Here is a 23,534-nt window from a genome sequence, read left to right as displayed (position 1 = left end):
TAAAAACATCTCTCACACCGGCCCGATTGAGCTTCACAGATCAGGATAGTAAAAAACACGCGAATATTTAGAGAATTTTCATTCACAAAGCAGGCTTATCACATTCACACAGTTCAATGCTGTCCTATCCTGATTAAATTGAGCTTAACTTAAATTCCATAAGGCAGTGAATCAGTTTCGAAGTCTCGGTGCGACGAAAATTGTCAGTCGATCTTCTGAAAACATTTGTAATAATTATTAACTTCCGGTGACCACACGGGGAAGACCGGAGATGTGCTGGTAAGACCGTGTTAGCCCATTTATTGAAAGTAATAAACTGGATATCTCGAGCGTACAAAACGGCAGGTTCGTCCAGTGTAAATCAGACGTTCCCCACTGATCCCGTGCAACACAGCGTAGTAAGCAGACACTGTCAATAATAATCAGTTAAATAATACGCGAACACACTTACTTTAGTTTAGTTCATGTATTAAATTAATTCTCATACAGAATCTCATCAAGATGGCGACTAGCTCAACAATACATACATATACATCTTCGTTCTTTCACGGCTAATCGGCAAGATCTCCTTCATTCTTTTCATAAGAGAAAACATAGATAGCAGAGAAGGTATTCCATGGAGTAAATGCACGCTCCAAGGAATAATAGGGCTTGAAACTACTTTGCATTGATAAAAGATAAGAAGAGATATTTCGAGATATGTACTGAGTTATATATTTTTATAATATTTCTGAAAATATCGCGGAGAGACCGCCGCAAGAGACATTACATACGGTAGTGCTCAGGTGATCGTTAGTGACAACGTCGGATTTCAAACAGAGTCCACAAAGTGGGTACCCCATCTTCTCACCACAGACGACAAATTTCATCACCTTGAGGCGTACAAACAGCTACTGGTACGCTACCAAATTGAAGGGGAACATTTTGTGCACCGGATTTTGATCTGTGATGAAACGTGGGTACACTGTTACGCACGGGAATCGAAAAAAGCAGCCCAAAATGGCACAAAAAAAGACCAATCTACACCCACTGACGACTCTACACCCACGGAGTGCCTAAAATTGTCTCTGTGTGGGGAAGGTTATTGCGACAGTCTTTTTTTATATTAAGGAAGTTCTCATCAGTTTTGTCCAAGAATGCTGTACTGTGAGCGCCGTATACTACTGCCATTTTTTGCATAGATCGGAAAGCGAATATCGTCAGAAAATACCAAATCTGGGGCGTGACTAGGCCGCGTGACAGTGCTCGGCCCCACACGGCAGCCCGGACTCGACAAAAAGTTCGGGAGCTGTCGTGTGCCACACTAGGACATCCTCCCTACACTCCGCACTTATTGTCCTGTGATTTTCATTTGTTTGGACCACTAAAAGAAGCAGTCGGACGACACAGATCTAACAACAATTGCGCTGTCAAAGTGTTTGTGTGAACCCTGCTGTTACAGCCACATTCATTTTGTGAAAACGGGGTTGAGAAAACTACCTATCCCCTGGGAAAAATGTATTTCCCATTCAGAAGACTATACACAGATTAAATAACTTGTGTGTATGAGTTTTTCTGAAGTGAACTTTTCTGAAGTGAACTTATAAACAAAAAATTCAAATTAATATTTGAATTTCCTTTGTACGTGAGCATAAAACATGTTCAAAAACTGCGCAACAGCGACGTCAGGTACTTACATCTGTAAGTGTTTAAGACGGTGGATCTCGGCAAGTGCTCCGTCTGTGAGACTCGTCGCAAAAGTCAGGCTCAGGTGGCGCAGTGACGGGCACCCCCGAGAAATGGTGACCACCGCGTCATCCGGGAGGTCGGTGGCGTGCGGCAGGTCCAACTTCTGCAGCAGTGGTAGGCAGCCGGGCCTGCAGTTGTTCAAAACAACACCTGTTGTGAATGTAAATCTAAGCCGCACAGGTGAAATATTAGTCAGACCCTCAAAAGAGTACCGTATTTACTCGAATCTAACAAGGGGAAGGCCTCAGACACGGCCAACCGATTCGGCTCAAATTTGGCAGGTCGCTTGTGTACAACCCAAAACGAAGGAATCTAAGATATTTTGGGTCAACACCCCCTCGTTTTTGAGAAAATCACCCCTAAAGGTTATGGCGAGCAATCAACTCAAAATTGGCGGGATCGATAGATAATTATAATTACATTTTTCATCATCAGGTATGAGGTCCGAAAACGCATACTTTTCCAGAAACGGGGGTAAGAAACTTTTACAACTGCCGCTTCTGTACCGACATGCAAAACGCTTTCCGCCGGCAGCGCCGATAGCACAAAGGTAACTGGCTCGGAATGGGAGAACCCGGGTTCGAATCTCGAAGAAACCTAGCGGATGTTATTATTTTCATTTGTATTTTTCCATATCTCAATTGATAAGGATAGGACGGTTAATAAGGTAAGTAAATCAATAACGAATGATAATAATAAGGTAAGCAAACTAATTTCCCAAACGCCGTGAGTTAATAAAGTATTAAACTTTTAATCCTCGTCACATGAAAACAACTCCGAGCAAGAGTGCTGCGAATTCCTCACGAGGGATCACAGACAGCCAACCGTGCGACGCTTGTTTACAGCGAGGCACGGGACAGAATGTACGCGTGGAGAGTTTTGTTGTCCCGGTTGCCTCTTCGTCGTATCATAGTTGAGAACCTGGAAGAGTGAAGGTGTGCAGCACGAGCCTTATAGAAGTCAATCGGAAAGAGTTGTTTTCCGTCATAGGCTGCCGCGAACCTCGCCGATACATGTAGTGATTTTTCCATCGTTAATGCGCCGAATGAAATACGATTTGTGAATGAATACAGTCCTTCCGTAAGTAACATATGACGAGTATTGTCTGTAGTTTGTGGTAATTAGCTCGTCTGTTTATGCTGTAGTAACTAGTTATTGTTTGTTGTGTCATATTTTTTCGAGATTCGAACCCGGGTTCTTCGAGACCCAGCCAGTTACCTTGGCCGGTGTGCTATCAGCGCTGTCGCCGAATAGCGTTTACCACGTGGGCACAGAAGCGGCAGTTATAAAAGTTTCTTTCCTCGATTTCTGGAAAAGTTTGCGTTTACGGACCCCATACCCGATGATGAAAAATGTTCTATTTACAATTATCTATCGATCCCTCCAATTTCGAGTCGATTGCTCTTCACAACTTTTAGGGGCGATTTTCTCAAAAACGCGGGGGTGTTGACCCAAAATAACTTAGATTCCTTCGTTTTAGGTTGTACACAAGCGACCTGCCAAATTTGAGCCGAATCGGTTGGCCGTGCCTGAGGCCTTCCCCTTGTAAGCCGCACTTGAATCGAAGCCGCACCTGAAAAATGAGACTCGAAAGCAAGAAAAAAAATTTTTCCCGAATCTAAGCCGCACCTGAAATTTGAGACTCGAAATTCAAGGGGAGAGAAAAGTTTTAGGCCGCACCTCCAAATCGAAACAAAGTTGGTTCATTTTAATACGAGACACAATTTAGGTCGAATGAATGACGATACAGCTACAGTAGTTTGGTTCGAGTCGTAAGCTTAGCAATTAAGCTTTACCAGGTAGCCATTGCTATGCGTCAGGCGCTCCGTCGGTATTTATACGGGTACCCTTCCTTTTTCACGTGCTTCGTCTGGTTTGAATTGATTGCTTATATTTCTTTGATCTCGCAAGTGCCGTTCTCTTTGTTATAGGTGTTTACGTCACTCTGAGCGGAAAATGCATTACTGTACTGTGTCACGCATTGTTTGTAGCATTATGATAGTGAGTGTTTACGACCTGTCGCCGCTCGCGGCATGGCTTGCTTATGTGCGCGCTACCGCCGCTTACAATGGCAGCGGGGGGCGGGGGAAGATGTTCTGAACGAGAGTTTAGCGAAAATTTTTCTCCGTTTGAAAATCTTTGCAGACGCCTCTTTAGTACATTACATTCTGCACAGAAATTAGAGTTATCTTAGATTTAAAAATCTAGTCAATTGCCGTGCTTCATTTCTGACTGTATCACTAATAGGCATAAGAATAATACGAATAGGTCTAGCGGTTCTAGGCGCTCAGTCCGGAACCGCGCAACTGCTACAGTCGCCATGCCTCGGGCATGGATGTGTGTGATGTCCTTAGGTTAGTTAGGTTTAAGTAGTTCTAAGTTCTAGGGGACTGATGACCACAGATGTTAAGTCCCATAGTGCTCACAGCCATTTGAACCATTTAATACGAATATAAACATGACATGATATGTACATTCTTCCGCGTTTGCTGTTGTCTCACTCTAGTTTCGTAGCTTATTACGCAGACAGGATTTAAATGAGATAGCAGCAAACACGAAAGAATACATGGCAAAATGTTTATATTCGTATTATTATATTGTGGTGAAGAGAATACCGCATGTGATTCACAATTCATAAAATTTCCTATTAGCAACCATCTCTTCTCACAGTTAGGTAAAAATTCAGAATGTAGAGTTGGCCATATTGACAAAAACCCCAAACAGTCTTGCCAGTCGGATTTTCATAGTACATTGAAATGCTGCTACATTCGAAGATGAACAATACGGTATTTGTATTTACTTCGTTGGATAATGTATGAAAATGCAGTGGTCGAAACTCGGGGCGGAGGAAAAAGCTCATCTTCCATTTTTTTTTTAATTTATTTACTGACGCAGAGGTTTTGCACCAGTATTTATCTTTGTGCCTGCAAAGCAAGCCTGTGTAGCACTACATATATTCGACGGCAGAAGTTAGTTGTGGCGGCACCTATGAACATTTTTCAGAACTTCCGCTTACTTTGCACTCGATTCTAAGCCGCAGGCGGATTTTTGGATTACAAAAACCGGAAAAAAAGTGTGGCTTAGATTCGAGTAAACACGGTACACAGGGATGGCTAGAGGACAAATGTAAGGAGGTAGAGGCTTATCTCACCAGGGGTAAGATAGATACTGCCTACAGGAAAATTAAAGAGACCTTTGGAGAAAAGAGAACCACTTGTATGAATATCAAGAGCTCAGATGGAAACCCAGTTCTAAGCAAAGAAGGGAAAGCAGAAAGGTGGAAGGAGTATATAGAGGGTCTATACAAGGGTGATGTACTTGAGGACAATATTATGGAAATGGAAGAGGATGTAGATGAAGATGAAATGGGAGATATGATACTGCGTGAAGAGTTTGACAGAGCACTGAAAGACCTAAGTCGAAACAAGGCCCCCGGAGTAGACAATATTCCATTGGAACTACTGACGGTCGTGGGAGAGCCATTCCTGACAAAACTCTACCATCTGGTGAGCAAGATGTATGAAACAGGCGAAATACCCTCAGACTTCAAGAAGAATATAATAATTCCAATCCCAAAGAAAGCAGGTGTTGACATATGTGAAAATTACCGAACTATCAGCTTAATAAGTCACAGCTGCAAAATACTAACACGAATTCTTTTCAGACGAATGGAAAAACTAGTAGAAGCCGACCTCGGGGAGGATCAGTTTGGATTCCGTAGAAATACTGGCACATGTGAGGCAATACTGACCCTACGACTTATCTTAGAAGCTAGATTAAGGAACGTCAAACCTACGTTTCTAGCATTTGTAGACTTAGAGAAAGCTTTTGACAATGTTGACTGGAATACTCTCTTTCAAATTCTAAAGGTGGCAGGGGTAAAATACAGGGAGCGAAAGGCTATTTACAATTTGTACAGAAACCAGATGGCAGTTATAAGAGTCGAGGGACATGAAAGGGAAGCAGTGGTTGGGAAGGGAGTAAGACAGGGTTGTAGCCTCTCCCCAATGTTGTTCAATCTGTATATTGAGCAAGCAGTAAAGGAAAAAAAAGATAAATACGGAGTAGGTATTACAATCCATGGAGAAGAAATAAAAACTTTGAGGTTCGCCGATGACATTGTAACTCTGTCAGAGACAGCAAAGGACTTGGAAGAGCAGTTGAACGGAATGGATAGTGTCTTGAAAGGAGGATATAAGATGAACATCAACAAAAGCAAAACGAGGATAGTGGAATGTAGTCGAATTAAGTCGGGTGATGCTGAGGGACTTAGATTAGGAAATGAGACACTTAAAGTAGTAAAGCAGTTTTGCTATTTGGGAAGCAAAATGTTAGATGATGGTCGCAGTAGAGAAGATATAAAATGTAAACTGGCAATGGCAAGGAAAGCGTGTCTGAAGCAGAGAAATTTGTTAACATCGAGTATAGATTTGAGTGTCAGGAAGTCGTTTCTGAAAGTATTTGTATGGAGTGTAGCCATGTATGGAAGTGAAACATGGACGATAAATAGTTTGGCCAAGAAGAGAATAGAAGCTTTCGAAATGTGGTGCTACAGAAGAATGGTGAAGATTAGGTGGGTAGATCACATAACTAATGAGGAGGTATTGAATAGGATTGGGGAGAAGAGAAATTTGTGGCACAACTCGACTAGAAGAAGGGATCGGTTGGTAGGACATGTTCTGAGGCATCAAGGGATCACCAATTTAGTATTGTAGGGCAGCGTGGAGGGTAAAAATCGTAGAGGGAGACCAAGAGAAGAATACACTAAGCAGATTCAGAAGGATGTAGGCTGCAGTAGGTACTGGGAGATGGAGCAGCTTGTACGGGATAGAGTAGCATGGAGAGCTGCATCAAACCAGTCTCAGGAGTGAAGACCACAACAACAAGAACAACAACAACGGTACACAGATGGCTCTGGAGCGCTGCACACGTGTGGAACTGGTAGTGAGCGGTCACGAGGCGGTGCAGTAAGGTGTGCTGAGCAGGAGACGTGGCAGAGTGGCGCAGAGGTGGTGTCTCGTCTGCAGGTGCCCGTGACCACACCGTCAGCGAAGTTGCCGCATTTATTGGGGTATCGACACAGAGCGTCTGCTGTGCCTACAGGGGCTACTGCACAACTCACGGCATAATAGAACAGAGGTCCTAACGAGATTCTAACTGACAGGGAGACGAGTGTCGCGCCTTTTCGACGATAATTTCGTACCTGACAAGAACTGCTGCATTTTCGAGATGAACATTGTAAAGAGAACTGCACGTAACGAACGTACGGTGTTTGGTGCCTCACAGAAGGCTGTCATTCAGAGCTGCACGTAAAGCTCAAAGTTGCAGCTCGAGTTACGCACTGTAATTGAGTCGACAACTTCACGAGCGGTCTGCATCCGAGTATTATTCTCGATGCTTTTACCTCGATTGTCTTCTCACACAGTTGCCTTTCTCAAATTTTCTCGGTGCACAGGACCTGCTACACAATGCCAAATATTGCAGTCTGACTTCTTCTCCGTCTACAAAATACCGAGGGCGGGAAGAGAGCTTTGTAGTATTTACACTACTAAATGATGTAACAACTCTTTGAAGAACCATTATGTTTTCGGTTGTTCTTTCTAACAATTACAACACAGTGTGAGGGTAGTGGTGTGTAGTATCTGTAACTGGTTGTTCTTTGGGTGGGCGACAATGCCCAGTGGCGCAGAGAGTCGCTAAGTAGAGGCAGTTGTCGAGAGGCTGTGGACGGTGTAGGCTGCGTGAGCCGAAGGCGGTTGCGTAGCGGAGGATTTACCTCTGTGTTTAATAGTAGTGGCACAGTTTGATTAATAGTGTGTTTATGTTTGTGCAGTGTGATAAGGGAAAAAAATTAAATTTTACCAGTTCTTAATGCGTATCCATCAGTTAGTACCACACCACTGCATGTAACAATGAACGAAATCTCGATATACACGGTCAACTAAAACAAGAGGAATGTAACATAATAATCATTAGTTAAGCCATATAATCTCCAAGGAGACGGGAGCTTATAATTGCATCTCTTGTTAATCAGAAAAACATATCCAAAAGGAATCTCAGAACAGATCAGAAGAGAATGACACCTTTCTTCAGCTCCTTTCAACCGTCCGTCTGGACGTCGTCATTCTGGGTGGCCCGTCTCATTCTCTGCCTTCTGAGACACAGCCGAGCCAGGACGCCAAAGCGCGAGTGACGCCTACACTACAGGTGGCGACACCTGACCGCTATCGCACCCCGGTGACCTGTGCTAGCTTGTCTCGCTCCGACTCTGTACACTCGTGAAACCGGCACGAACACAGTGGAAAATTCTCTGCAGCCCAACCACCTAAGCAATAGTTTTACACTGACACCTTCCATCTGACCGTGAGGAAGAGGTGGAGCAACCACGAGCTGCACACATTCGACGAGCCAAATGACACGGACTGGACAGTACCCAGTTGGAGTTGTACGGTTTGGTCCAGTGGGTCGTGATACTGCTCATTTTTGTACGACACGAGGTATCGAGTGTACTGGTGACCCAATGAGGTGTTTAATCTGCAGTATGTACCGTGACTTGAGCACTTTTGTTGAGGTTACTGTGAACATTAACAGTGTTTATTTCCACATTCTCAGTAACCAAACGTTTTCCTTCTGTGTATGTTCCTGATCAGTATGCTGTGGACACTCCTGTCATTTGAGATGACAACAGCCATGTTCACAGGGCTGTAAGCATACATACCCAGTTTCATGAACATTCAATAGCCCTGCCACACCTTGACTTCTCCTCTATATCAGCCAGTATAAATCCCATTGGAGAATATGTGGGACTCATACAATGTAGGCTTTCACAGCCGGTGTTGTCTTCAGTTGAAACTTCCTGGCTGAGAGGCCGTGGTCGATGTATAAAATTTCCACCTGACGTTTCGTCTCCATCTGCGGGAGACATCTTCTGAGGTCGACCGGCTACTGCCACTGAGGTAGTGATGGGGAGCTCGTGAATGAGTCGTTCAAATGAACGCTTCACTCCAGTGAAGTGTGAACTAACCACTCAATTTCAATGAACTGATACTTCAAACTCTTCACAGATAGCACACTCCACACTTTTTTCCAGTTCACTCACTCTCTTCCCCTCTCCCTCCCCCAGTACATCCGCGCTACGTCACTCATTCTCCCTTCACTTCTGTCCCCCCTCTACTGACTGTCGACGAATCGCGCGGTGTTTCTGGGGAACGATAGGGTTAGGTGGGGTACAGGCGGTGAGGGGCGAGGGGAAGGTAGCGTCAGCTGCTTCCTGCAGTGCTGACATCATTACCAGCGACTATTTGTGGAGTTATACTTCGCATCTACGGGTAAGCTACCGTTGGCAGCGCTTGCAGACAAATGAATATTAAAATACAAAAGAAGAGGCTGGCTGTGTGAGCACGCACGGCCAACATGAAAATAAAATGCTTACCTTGTGAGTCTGGAACTGAAGCATGCGTGGAATTCACGCTTGAAAGATAATCGTTCATGTAGGAATGTTTATCTCGTACACATTATTGAAATAATTACACTAAATGTCAATTTGAGGATTGTTCTAATTAAATTTTTAAAAAAATACACATATATATTTATGAATAAACACCAACGGAATTGGTGAATCTTCAGAGATTTCCGTTTAAAAACATAATTTGTTCCACTTTTTTCCCTGTCAGGCGATTTCTTCTGTCAGTTATAAGGTGTCCTGCCTTCGAGAACACTCTTTCACACGGCGTGGAGGTTGCGACAATACACAGTCGTATTTTTGCAAGTTCAAAGAGCGAGGGGTATACTGACAGCCGTTCAGACCACCACTGAAGTGGACTGCCTTGTCTCTGTAGCAGGGGCTCTTGTAAATATTTGTCCACTTCCACTATTGCAGCAGCTCTCGCGTGTGGATTACTCTGCAGCCTGGAAAACACTTCATCAAATTCGAGCCAGAGACTGGAAGTTGATTCAGTGGTTGGAACTGAGATTGTTGCAGTAGCAGTGGATGTGTTCGTCACAAATTTCTCACAGTGCCTGATCAGGTTTAATTTCACCTTCTCAGCAGAATTTTTATCAGAAAAACCATGTAATTTGAACCGGGGATCCAATGCAGTTGCTTCCGCGAAAATGGAATTTTCCTCTACATTTCTAAATCCATGTATACAACCTTCTTTCATGATTCTTAAACCAAGTGTTAGTTATGATTATGTTGTGCTCTGTGCAAAATTCTACCAGGCGGCTTCCTCTTTCATTTCTGTCCCCCAATCCATATTCACCTACTATGTTTCCTTCTCTCCCTTTTCCTACACTCGAATTCCAGTCACCCATGACTATTAAATTTTCGTCTCCCTTCACAATCTGAATAATTTCTTTTATTTCATCATACATTTCTTCAATTTCTTCGTCATCTGCAGAGCTAGTTGGCATATAAACTTGAACTACTGTAGTAGGTGTGGGCTTCGTATCTATCTTGGCCACAATAATGCGTTCACTGTGCTGTTTGTAGTAGCTTACCCGCATTCCTATTTTCCTATTCATTATTAAACCTACTCCTGCATTACCCCTATTTGATTTTGTGTTTATAACCCTGTAGTCACCTGACCAGAAGTCTTGTTCCTCCTGCCACCGAACTTCACTAATTCCCACTATATCTAACTTCAACCTATCCATTTCCCTTTTTAAATTTTCTAACCTACCTGCCCGATTAAGGGATCTGACATTCCACGCTCCGATCCATAGAATGCCAGTTTTCTTTCTCCTGATAACGACATCCTCTTGAGTAGTCCCCGCCCGGAGATCCGAATGGGGGACTATTTTACCTCCGAAATATTTTACCCAAGAGGACGCCATCATCATGTAATCATACAGTAAAGCTGCATGCCCTCGGGAAAAATTACGGCTGTAGTTTCCCCTTGCTTTCAGCCGTTCGCAGTACCAGCACAGCAAGGCCGTTTTGGTTATTGTTACAAGGCCAGATCAGTCAATCATCCAGACTGTTGCCCTTGCAACTACTGAAAAGGCTGCTGCCCCTCTTCAGGAACCACACGTTTGTCTGGCCTCTCAACAGATACCCCTCCGTTGTGGTTGCACCTACGGTACGGCTATCTGTATCGCTGAGGCACGCAAGCCTCCCCACCAATGGCAAGGTCCATGGTTCATGGAAGAACCCTGGAGATACTAAAAGGTATCAGATAGATTATATAATGGTAAGACAGAGATTTAGGAACCAGGTTTTAAATTGTAAGACATTTCCAGGGGCAGATGTGGACTATGACCACAATCTATTGGTTATGACCTGTAGATTAAAACTGAAGAAACTGCAAAAAGGTGGGAATTTAAGGAGATGGGACCTGGATAAACTAAAAGAACCAGAGGTTGTACAGAGATTCAGGGAGAGCATAAGGGAGCAATTGACAGGAATGGGGGAAAGAAATACAGTAGAAGAAGAATGGGTAGCTTTGAGGGATGAAGTAGTGAAGGCAGCAGAGGATCAAGTAGGTAAAAAGACGAGGGCTAGTAGAAATCCTTGGGTAACAGAAGAAATATTGAATTTAATTGATGAAAGGAGAAAATATAAAAATGCAGTAAGTGAAACAGGCAAAAAGGAATACAAACGTCTCAAAAATGAGATCGACAGGAAGTGCAAAATGGCTAAGCAGGGATGGCTAGAGGACAAATGTAAGAACGTAGAGGCCAATCTCACTAGGGGTAAGATAGATACCGCCTACAGGAAAATTAAAGAGACCTTTGGAGATAAGAGAACGACTTGTATGAATATCAAGAGCTCAGATGGAAACCCAGTGCTAAGCAAAGAAAGGAAAGCAGAAAGGTGGAAGGAGTATATAGAGGGTCTATACAAGGGCGATGTACTTGAGGACAATATAATGGAAATGGAAGAGGATGTAGATGAAGATGAAATGGGAGATACGTTACTGCGTGAAGAGTTTGACAGAGCACAGAAAGACCTGAGTCGAAACAAGGCCCCCGGAGTAGTAGACAATATTCCATTGGAACTACTGACGGCCGTGGGAGAGCCAGTCCTGACAAAACTCTACCATCTGGTGAGCAAGATGTATGAAACAGGCGAAATACCCTCAGACTTCAAGAAGAATATAATTATTCCAATCCCAAAGAAAGCAGGTGTTGACAGATGTGAAAATTACCGAACTATCAGCTTAATAAGTCACAGCTGCAAAATACTAACACGAATTCTTTACAGACGAATGGAAAAACTAGTAGAAGCCAACCTCGGGGAAGATCAGTTTGGATTCCGTAGAAACACTGGAACACGTGAGGCAATACTGACCTTACGACTTATCTTAGAGGAAAGATTAAAGAAAGGCAAACCTACGTTTCTAGCATTTGTAGACTTAGAGAAAGCTTTTGACAATGTTGACTGGAATACTCTCTTTCAAATTCTAAAGGTGGCAGGGGTAAAATACAGGGAGCGAAAGGCTATTTACAATTTGTACAGAAACCAGATGGCAGTTATAAGAGTCGAGGGACATGAAAGGGAAGCAGTGGTTGGGAAGGGAGTAAGACAGGGTTGTAGCCTCTCCCCGATGTTGTTCAATCTGTATATTGAGCAAGCAGTAAAGGAAACAAAAGAAAAATTCGGAGTAGGTATAAAAATTCATGGAGAAGAAATAAAAACTTTGAGGTTCGCCGATCACATTGTAATTCTGTCAGAGACAGCAAAGGACTTGGAAGAGCAGTTGAATGGAATGGACAGTGTCTTGAAAGGAGGATATAAGATGAACATCAACAAAAGCAAAACAAGGATAATGGAATGTAGTCTAATTAAGTCGGGTGATGCTGAGGGAATTAGATTAGGAAATGAGGCACTTAAAGTAGTAAAGGAGTTTTGCTATTTGGGGAGCAAAATAACTGATGATGGTCGAAGTAGAGAGGATATAAAATGTAGACTGGCAATGGCAAGGAAAGCGTTTCTGAAGAAGAGAAATTTGTTAACATCCAGTATTGATTTAAGTGTCAGGAAGTCATTTCTGAAAGTATTCGTATGGAGTGTAGCCATGTATGGAAGTGAAACATGGACGATAAATAGTTTAGACAAGAAGAGAATAGATGCTTTCGAAATGTGGTGCTACAGAAGAATGATGAAGATTAGATGGGTAGATCATGTAACTAATGAGGAAGTATTGAATAGGATTGGGGAGAAGAGAAGTTTGTGGCACAACTTGACCAGAAGAAGGGATCGGTTGGTAGGGCATGTTCTGAGGCATCAAGGGATCACCAATTTAGTATTGGAGGGCAGCGTGGAGGGTAAAAATCGTAGTGGGAGACCACGAGATGAATACACTAAGCAGATTCAGAAGGATGTAGGTTGCAGTAGGTACTGGTAGATGAAAAAGCTTGCACAGGATAGAGTAGCATGGAGAGCTGCTTCAAACCAGTCTCAGGACTGAAGACCACAACAACAACAACATTTCTAAATCGTCGTTTTAGGTCTTCAGCTAACTTTCCGGCCATCTGTTGCACGTCTACATGAATTTCAGTGTTATTAACAAACCTGCAACACCATTTTTTCAACGACCGACTAAGTAGTATAACTTTAGAAGCAGTGACAACATTTTCACTTGACATTTCCTCAGTGCAGTCTTTGAAAACTTTCAACAGGTCACAGGCTTGTGTTACACTTGCAATGTCCTCTGCAGTCAAATTTGGAAGATCCGGATAATTCAGAGTGATAACTGTCATTAGGGAATTCTTAACCTCGATTATTCTTCGCAGCATATCGTAGGTTGAATTCCATCTTGTAACAGTGTCCTGTTTTAGTGTCAGAACTGGCTCTTTTAACTGTTCCTGCATCTTTTTCAGTTTCGTGCAGGCCTGCGAACTTCTTTTAAAAAATTCAACAATTTTTTTTACTTTATTCAGAATGGGTTGAATGTGCGGAAGCCCATTCTGAACAATTAAATTGAGTGTGTGCGCAAAGCAGGGGATGTGTTTCCAGGCTGTGAGTCTTATAGCTGCCACAATGTTAGCAGCATTGTCGCTGACAACACAGACGACTTTTTCTTGAATGCCCCATTCCCTTGTGACACGTAGCAGTTCTTCCGAGAGTTTTTCTGACGTGTGCCTTTCGTCGTATTTAAAGCACTCTAGGAGGGAAGACGCCAGCTCCAGGTCTTTAACGTAGTGTGCTGTCACCGACAAATAACTCTCATTTGTAGTTGAGGTCCACCCATCCATTGTCAGCACAACCGCTTCCGCAGAATTAATTTTGGCTCTCACAATTTCTTTCATCATGGCGTACTGTTGCTGTAGCAGCGTATTGGAAATGGTCTTCCGAGATGGCATTCTGTAAGCACCATTCAGTTTGCCTACAAAACTTTGGAAATGTTTGCTTTCCACTATGTTGAAGGGCAAATAATCCTTTACAACAGTCTGCAGAAATGCGAAATCTATCTCCTGATTTCTTTTGTTAGAAAGAGGTTTCGGAAAATACATGGGTAATGTACCGTGATATGGAGGTCTGCTTTCTGATACTGAAGTGGTACTGTTATTTTCTGGCACCAACTGCTGTTCGCTTCTGGCATTAGCTGATGTTAGTTCCGGATTGTGCGGGTTTCTTATCCAAGAAATATCGGAAGATGCAGGAGCAGGGGGCGCTAAGCGTCTGACTGACAATGACACTGTTGGATGCAGCACTCGAACATGACGCGCTAGATTAAATGTATTTCCTCCTTTATATGAAATACACTTAGAACAGTAATTGCACTTTGCTTTCCCATCACCTAAATCGGCGAAGAAACCCCAAATTTCACTACTTTTACGCGATCGCGAGTTGCTAGCCATTGTATAAGAGTGAATAGACACAAAAACTGCTTTCCAAAGAAAATAAAGAGGGATTTTACCTTAAATCGTACCAATGACTACAGGTGACAGTTTACGTTTTGAATTTGGTGGGTTATTATTCTCAACAAAAATAAAATCTACAGGACAACTTCTGAATAATTACTTAACGTAGGTATATAGACTTTGTAACAGTGGTAAACATACTCATTCTATTTTGGTTTAAATTTTAAAAGGAACAAAATTGGACTGCATTTCGTTGGTAGCCCTAGTTTTCAGTCCATGAATACAACAAATAAGGTTTCACTTGGCGGATAAAGACTTTTTTGGGCGCTTCACGAGAAAATGTTGAGAAAGATTAAATGTAATCCCTTCTTTATATGTGACACGTTTCTCTGTTTATCTTTCCTTTGTCCCCTTCGACCATGCTCTATTTAACTCCCAGACACTGTAAGAGTGTAAAACGTTGCGTTCACGTTACTGCATAGTTCGGCCATCTGTTGGTAAAATTATGAAGTATTACGAAACTTCATTGTACGAGCGAGGCGAAGCCAGCGTAGCCGCGGCTGAGCGGCGAACTGGGCAACTTCGCCAGCCATCCGTACTTCGTGAATGAACTACTTCATTTGAACGCTTCACGGCAAAGTAGGTCGGCCATCTGTTGGTAAAATTATGAAGTATTACGAAGCTTCATTGTACGAGCGAGGCGAAGCGAGCGTAGCCGCGGCTGAGCGGCGAAGTGGGCAACTTCGCCAGCCTTCCGTACTTCATGAATGAACTACTTCATTTGAACGCTTCACGGCAAAGAGTGAAATGAGTGAAGTAGTTCACGAGAATGAACGAGCTCGATCCATCTCTACACTGAGGCACCATGTACTCTCGCATTTATAGAGGGCGTGATGCCGACAGTATGCCTATCTTTGGAAGGCATCATCATTCTCGATTAAGAGTAATTGATTGTCATTCTGCTGGCGCAACGTCGACATCCATATTTTGTCCAACTTTAAAACTTCCTCTTTTCTATTAAAGTTGTTATGGTGTTTGTGAATTTCTATTGCTTCTCTACACATGCGAGTATGATAATGGGATGTTCGTGCTAGAACGCTTGTCTCATTAAATTTAATTTCGTGATTCCCATCTCGAAAAACATGCTCAGCTACGGCCGATTTTTCGATGTGTCCTAAGCGACAGTTACTTCTATGTTCGGTTAAGCGGGTGTTTACACTTCTTTTCGTTGTTCCAATATATACTTGTCCACAACTGCATGGAATTTTGTATACCCCAGGTGTTGATAGGGGATGTCGGGCGTCTTTTGCAGTTCTTAAATATTCCTTAATCTTCTTGGTGGGTCTGAAGATTGTTTCGAACCCATACTTGGCCAGAACTTTCTCGATACGGTCCGTGACCCACCATGAAGTTTAAGGAATATTTAAGAACTGCAAAAGACGCCCGACATCCCCTAGCAACACCTGGGGTATACAAAATTCCATGCAGTTGTGGACAAGTATATATTGGAACAACGAAAAGAAGTGTAAACACCCGCTTAACCGAACATAGAAGTAACTGTCGCTTAGGACACATCGAAAAATCGGCCGTAGCTGAGCATGTTTTCGAGATGGGAATCACGAAATTAAATTTAATGAGACAAGCGTTCTAGCACGAACATCCCATTATCATACTCGCATGTGTAGAGAAGCAATAGAAATTCACAAACACCATCACAACTTTAATAGAAAAGAGGAAGTTTTAAAGTTGGACAAAATATGGATGTCGACGTTGCGCCAGCAGAATGACAATCAATTACTCTTAATCGAGAATGATGACGCCTCCCAAAGATAGGCATACCGTCGGCATCACGTGACGAATGGTGGTGCCCTCTATAAATGCGAGAGTACATGGTGCCTCAGTGGCAGTAGCCGGTCGACCTCAGAAGATGTCTCCCGCAGATGGAGACGAAACGTCAGGTGGAAATTTTATACATCGACCACGGCCTCTCAGCCCAGAAGTTTCAACTGAAAAATATGTAGGACTACCTCAAATAGTGGTGGGAAGTAGCAATCGATATCCCCACATTTTTTGTAGCTCTTTGTTTTTTTTTTCTTTTCTTTCTTTTTTTTTTTTAATCTCATTTTGTTCGTTGCATTTGCTCGGGGCGGACGTCGTAAGACGTCCATTGAAGTTCGTTGTTGATCGATTAACTCAGTTTTTTATTACAGAGGGCAGCTAACCCTCTGGCCGAACACGCTGAGCTACCGTGCCGGCGTAGCTCTAGATGATCTGAGCATTGACGAGTGGCTCCGGCTGGGTTTGGCATACCTGAAACAGCGTCTGGACTCTCAGCCACTGTGAAGGTGTTAATGTGATGTCTTTATGGGGTGAGTAACTTTGTGTACGGTGCACTTAGAATGGCACTCTCTGCTGGCACACGCAAATGTTCACTTAGGTCGTATCAAAGCCAATCACAAACTTGTGAAACTTGAATTCCTGCTGATGTATAAGATATTCAAACAACTTGAGGGAGCACAGTCAGGAGATGTTTTAGGCAACCAATGACACGTAGCCAGGTGAACAGCCCTTCATTTTCGCAGCACAAATGCAATAGGGCAGCATTGTGTGAGGAAGTTTAAAACCTCAATATGCAGGTCACATTCAGACATACACTGTGATGATAGATGTCAAAAGTTATCAATAGCAAATACTAAATGGTGACGTCTCTAGAAATGGAAGTTTTTGCTTAAATTCCATTTAAAATCCAGCTCTCTCTCTCTCTCTCTCTCTCTCTCTCTCTCTCTCTCTCTCTCTCTCTCTCTCCTGAAACAACAGAGAGACAGAGTTAATGTTGCTTCCTCTCCTGCTGATAATTAATATTCACAATCAATAACTTCCGGTGTTCATCATCTTTGGTTGTGCAGTGGAGCTAGTATTTACTCTCTCTCTCTCTCTCTCTCTCTCTCTCTCTCTCTCTCTCTCTCTCTCTCTCTGTGTGTGTGTGTGTGTGTGTGTGTGTGTGTGTGTGTGTGTGTGTGTGTGTGTGTCCTTTTTGACCAGCATACCGAGGTTTTAAACTTCCTTGCACAGCACACTCTCATCTCTCATTGCATATGTGGCTCTCAAACGGTGGGGTGTGTGCCTATCGAAATATTGGCGGTTGTCAAACACGTCACCAGCTGTGTTCTAATAAGACATTTGAACAAGTACACTCTCGAATAGTACCAAATACGAGAGTCGAGGAAAAAAATATTTGGTTTTTGGTTCTCCAGCACTTTTCATTGAAGATAATTGAAGAAAACTTATTTTACAACATATTTTGGTAGCTGAGCTACTTTTCTATGTAACTGCCACTCAAATTTAAATACCTGTCACAGACTCATTTGCCATCAAGTTGTTGAGCCAGTCACTACTGACCTCTTTCAGTTTGTTGTCATTACCATTGTGCTCTCAGCTCAAAAAGTTCTTCATTTTATGAAAAATATCATAATCATTTCATGACCAGATCTGGGCTATGACGTCGCTGTTCAAAAGCTTTCCACATAAACTGCCATGGCGACGCAGCAGAATGCGGCTGAACATTATCGTGAAGAACCACATTGCTGCCGGAAAACAACCCATGCATCAGTTTTGATTTGCCTGGCACAGTCTCCGAAGGGTCTGACGGCAGGCTGCAGCATTTTTGGTCTCTCCTTTAACCCTACAGCCAACGAGCGGGATGCCCATTCAATCCCTAAACACTGTGGCTGTAGCCTTTCTGGTGGTCAGAATTTGTTGATTTTTTTTTGTTTTGATGTAAATCACGAATGGCGCCATTTGAATGACACGCATTTTGTTTCTGTACTTTTACATGGAACCCACGTCTTGCAACCAGTGACAATGCGGTTACAAAAATCCCCACCATACTTGTTGTGCTGTGTGAGAAATGTTGCTGCCAAATGTCAAGAATACCACCTGGTACACACTTTCTATAGCCGAAATCACCAGAATCAGTTTGATAAAATCCATGTGGTACACACTTTCTATAGCCCAAATCACCAGAATCAATTTGAAAAAACTGATCATGAAATTTCAGGAAAGTACAAGTTCAGTCCATCAAAAGTGGAACGTTTATGGCATCGAATTTTTTTCCTGGGTTTGTCAGTAGCAACTGCCAGTCTGGCTGATCGTTCCTCATCATAAATTTTCCTCTGTCTGCCACTAAATGTGATGCACAATTTTTGAACTAAAACTTCATTCAACACACTTCCATAATGTTTTGTTATGTGTTTCTAAATTTCAATACAGCAGACTTTTTGGCATTCAGAAACCACATTATGCTAAGAACCTCACACTTCATGATCATTACAAGGTGCTGTGACTATTGCCTACTTGCTGACACCATTTTCCATAGGTCAACTGCTTCCTGCGCTGGAATCTTCCTCTTTTGACTTCATCCTACATTTTTATTCTACTCCTTCCCACTTTCTTCTGTGCTCTCACTGAACCTTCAAGAGCTGTTGTCAGAAATCCTTTTACTCATTTTACGTGTTCCGCTAAATCTGTTCCCCTTTTCTTAATGAAGTTTAGGAGATTTCTTTGCTTCTTTATGCTTTTCACTACCCCATTACTCCTCACTTTACCCACTCATGTTGTTTTCTCCATTCTTCTTTCAACCTCACATCTCAAATTCTTTAAATCTCACTCACACACACACACACACACACACACACACACACACACACACACACACACACACACACTCTCTCTCTCTCTCTCTCTATCTACATCTAGATCTACATCCACATAGATATTCTGCAAGTCGTCATATGGTGTGTGGCAGGGGGTGTTCTGTACCAATACTTGTCATTTCTGTTTCTGCTCTATTCGCAAATAGAGCAAGGGAAAAATGATTATCTACGTGCCTCCATATGAGCCCTAATTTCTCTATCTTATCTTCACGGCCCTTCACACAGAGTATATTACTGACAGTAGAATCGTTTGGCACCCTGCTTCAAATGTGGGTTCTCTACATCTTCTCAATAGTGTTTCTCGAAAATAACTTCACCTTTCCTCCAGAGATTCCCCTTTGAGTTCCTGAAACATCTCCATAACATTCACGTACAGTTCGAACCTACTGGTAACGAACCTAGCAGCCCACCTCTAAACTGCTTCGACGTCTTCCTTCAATCCGGCCTGATACAGATCCCAAACACTCGAGTAGTACTAGCTTCCTATATGCAGTCTCCTTTACAGGTGAACCACTCTTTCCTAAAATTCTCCCAATAAACTGAAGTCGACCATTCAGCTTCCCTGCCACAGTGATCACACACTCGTTCCACCTCGTATCACTTTGCAACGTTAATCCCAGATATTTAAATGACTTGACTGTGTCAAACACGACACTAGTAATACTGTATCTGAACATTACAGGTTTGATCTTCCTACTCATCCACATTAACTTACATTTTTCCACATTTTGGGCTAGCTGCTATTCATCACACCAACTAAATTTTGTCTAAGTCATCTTGCATCTTCATAAAGTCACTGAACTTTGACACCTGCAAACAACTGCAGATTGCCACCCACCCTGTCCACGAAATCATTTACGTATACAGAGAACAAGAGCGCTACTGTCACACTTCACTGGGGCACTCCTGGAGAAACACTTGTCTCTGACAAACACTCACCGTCGAGGACAACATACTAGGTTCTATTATTTAAGAAGTCTTCGAGCCACTCACATATCTGTGAACTCATTCCATATGCTCGTACTTTCGTTAACAGCCTGCAAGGGGGTAGCGTGTCAAATTCTTTCTGGAAATCTGCATGTTGCCCACCATCCATAATTCTCAGTATGTCACGTGGGAAAAGGGCAAGCGAAACTGTGCTGATCCGTGTACATAAGCTTCTCATTATCAAGAAAGTCAATTATATTCTTCTTAAATTTATTATATTCTGTCTCTTTCGCCTTCAATTCCCAGCTTTCACAGCCATACAGAAAAACACTCTACACTCTCACTTGGTGGGATCATTAATTTTGTCACACGTTTAAAAATCATACAAATAAACAGTAAATGACACATGCTGTTTGTGTCATACTGGCACTGAAGACAATGAAAGTGTAAGACACAGTGGCGGGATTGGGGGTAGAATTGTGCAGCTCTCAGATCAAAACATTCTTTACTTTTTTTTTGAAAGACCTTCTATTTCCCTGGATAAACTGAAAGAACCAGAGGATGTAGAGAGCCTCAGGGAAAGTATAAGGGAACAATTGACAAGAATGGGGGAAAGAAATACAGTAGAATAAGAATGGGTAGGTTTGAGAGATGAAATAGTGAAGGTAGCAGAGGATCAAGTAGGTAAAAAGACGAGGGCTAGTAGAAATCCTTGGGTAACAGAAGAGATATTAAATTTAATTGATGAAAGGAGAAAATATAAATATGCAGTAAATGATGCACGCAAAAAGGAATAGAAACGTCTCAAAAATGAGATCGACAGGAAGTGCAAAATGGCTAAGCAGGGATGGCAAGTGGACAAATGTAAGGATGTAGAGGCGCATATCACTAGCGGTAAGATAGATACTGTCTACACGAAAATTAAAGACACCTTTCGAGAAAAGGGAAGCACTTGCATGAATATCAAGAGCTCAGATGGAAACGCAGTTCTAAGCAAAGAAGGGAAAGCATAAAGGTGGAAAGAGTATATAGAGGATATATACAAGGGCAATGTTCTTGAGGACTATATTATAGAAATGGAAGAGAATGTAGATGAAGGTGAAATAGGAGATATGATAATGCGTGAAGAGTTTGACAGAGCACTGAAAGACCTCAGTCGAAATAAGGTCCCGGGAATAGACAACATTCCATTAGAAATACTGACAGCCTTGGGAGAGCCAGGCCACATAAAACTCTACCATCTAGTGAGCATGATCTATGAGACAGGCGAAATACCCTCAGACTTCAAGAAGAATATAATAATTCCAATCCCATAGAAAGCAGGTGTTGACAGATGTGAAAATTACTGAACTATACGCTTAATGAGCCCCAGCTGCAAAATACTAACACGAATTCTTTACAGACGAATGGAAAAACTGGTAGAAGCCAACCTTGGGGAAGATCAGTTTGGATTCCATAGAAATGTTGGAACACGTGAGGCAATACTGACCCTGTGACTTATCTTAGAAAACAGATTAACAAAAGGCAAACCTACGTTTCTAGCATTTGTAGACTAAGATAGAGCTTTTGACAATGTTGACTGGAATACTCTCTTTCAAGTTCTGAAGGTGGCAGGGGTAAAATATAGGGAACGAAAGGTTATTTACAATTTGTATAGAAACCAAATGGCAGTTATAAGAGTTGAGGGGCATGAAAGGGGAGCAGTGGTTGGGAAGGGAGTGAGACAGGATTGTAGCCTCTCCCCAATGTTATTCAATCTGTATATTGAGCAAGCAGTGAAGGAAACAAAAGAAAAATTCGGAGTAGGTATTAAAATCCATGGAGAAGAAATAAAAACTTTGAGGTTCGCCAATAACACTGTAATTCTGCCAGAGACAGCAAAGGACCTGGAAGAGCAGTTGAACGGAATGGACAGTGTCTTGAAAGCAGGATATAAGATGAACACCAACAAAAGCAAAATGAGGATAATGGAATGTAGTCGAATTAAATCGGGTGATGCTGTGGGAATGAGATTAGGAAGTGAGACACTTAAAGTAGCAAATGATTTACTGATGATGGTTGAAGTAGAGAGGATATAAAATGTAGACTGGCAATGGCAAGGAAAGTGTTTCTGAAGAAGAGGAATTTGTTAACATCGAGTATAGATTTAAGCGTCAGGAAGTAGTTTCTGCAAGTATTTGTACGGAGTGTAGCCTTGTATGGAAGTGAAATGTGGACGATAAATAGTTTTGACAAGAAGAGAATAGAGGCTTTCGAAATGTGGTGCTACAGAAGTATGCTGAAGATTAGATGGGTAGATCGCATAACTAATGAGGAGGTGTTGAATAGAATTGGAGATAAGAGGAGTCTGTGGCACAACTTGACTAGAAGAAGGGATCGGTTGGTAGGGCATATTCTGAGACATCAAGGGATCACCAATTTAGTACTGGAGGGCAGCGTGGAGGGTAAAAATTGTAGAGGGAGACCAAGAGATGAATATACTAAGCAGATTCAGAAGGATGTAGGTTGCAGTAAGTACTGGGAGATGAAGAAGGTTGCACAGGATAGAGTAGCATGGAGAGCTGCATAAAACCAGTCTCTGGACTGAAAAGCACAACAACAACAGTAAAGTGGAAAAGTGAAGGGACACATACAGCACAAAAGCGTACAGGCTGACCTCGTCTGTTGACTGACAAAGACTGCTGACAGTTGAAGAGGGTCGTAATGTGTAATAGGCAGATATCTATCCAAACCATCACACAGGAATTCCCAACTGCATTATGATCCACTGCAAGTACTATGACAGTTAGGCAGGAGGTGAGAAAACTTGGAATTCATGGTGATAAGCCGCACATCACACTGGTAAATGGCAAACAACGCCTTGCTCGGTGTAAGGAGCATAAACATACAATGGACGATTGAACAGTGGAAAAACATTGTGTGGAGTGACAAATTACGGTATGCAATGTGGCGATCCGATGGCAGGGTGTGGGTATGGCGAATGCCCAGTGAACGTCATCTACCAGCGTGTGTAGTGGCAACAGTAAAATTTATAGCTCGTGGTGTTATAGTGTGGACGTGTTTTTCATGGAATGGACTTGCACCCCTTGTTGTTTTGAGTGGCACTATCACAGTACAGGCCTACATTGACGTTTTAAGCACCTTCTTGCTTCCCACTGTTGAAGAGCAATTCAAGGATGGCGATTGTATCTTTCGACATGATCGAGCACCTGTTCATAATGCACCGCCTATGGCGGAGTGGTTACATGACAATAACATCCCTGTAATGGACTGGCCTGCACAGAGTCCTGACCTGAATCCTATAGAACACCTATGGGATGTTTTGGAGCACTGACTTCATGCCAGGCCTTATTACTGCCA

The 23,534-nt window shown here is 42.5% G+C and overlaps 1 protein-coding gene across 2 annotated transcripts in view; it reads right to left on the bottom strand.

The window, feature by feature from the left end:
• Positions 1–23,534, bottom strand: part of LOC126428412 (F-box/LRR-repeat protein fbxl-1-like) — a 140,885-nt gene that overhangs the window by 11,135 nt on the left and 106,216 nt on the right. For both annotated transcript variants that reach the window (XM_050090335.1, XM_050090334.1), the window contains exon 6: positions 1,677–1,856. In XM_050090335.1, the coding sequence (XP_049946292.1) occupies positions 1,677–1,856 (180 nt within the window). The remainder of the gene's footprint in view (positions 1–1,676; positions 1,857–23,534) is intronic.

Source organism: Schistocerca serialis, chromosome 12 (genome assembly GCF_023864345.2).
Source record: "Schistocerca serialis cubense isolate TAMUIC-IGC-003099 chromosome 12, iqSchSeri2.2, whole genome shotgun sequence".
Classification (NCBI taxonomy): Eukaryota; Metazoa; Arthropoda; class Insecta; order Orthoptera; family Acrididae; genus Schistocerca; species Schistocerca serialis.
This window is presented reverse-complemented; position numbering and strand designations above follow the sequence as displayed.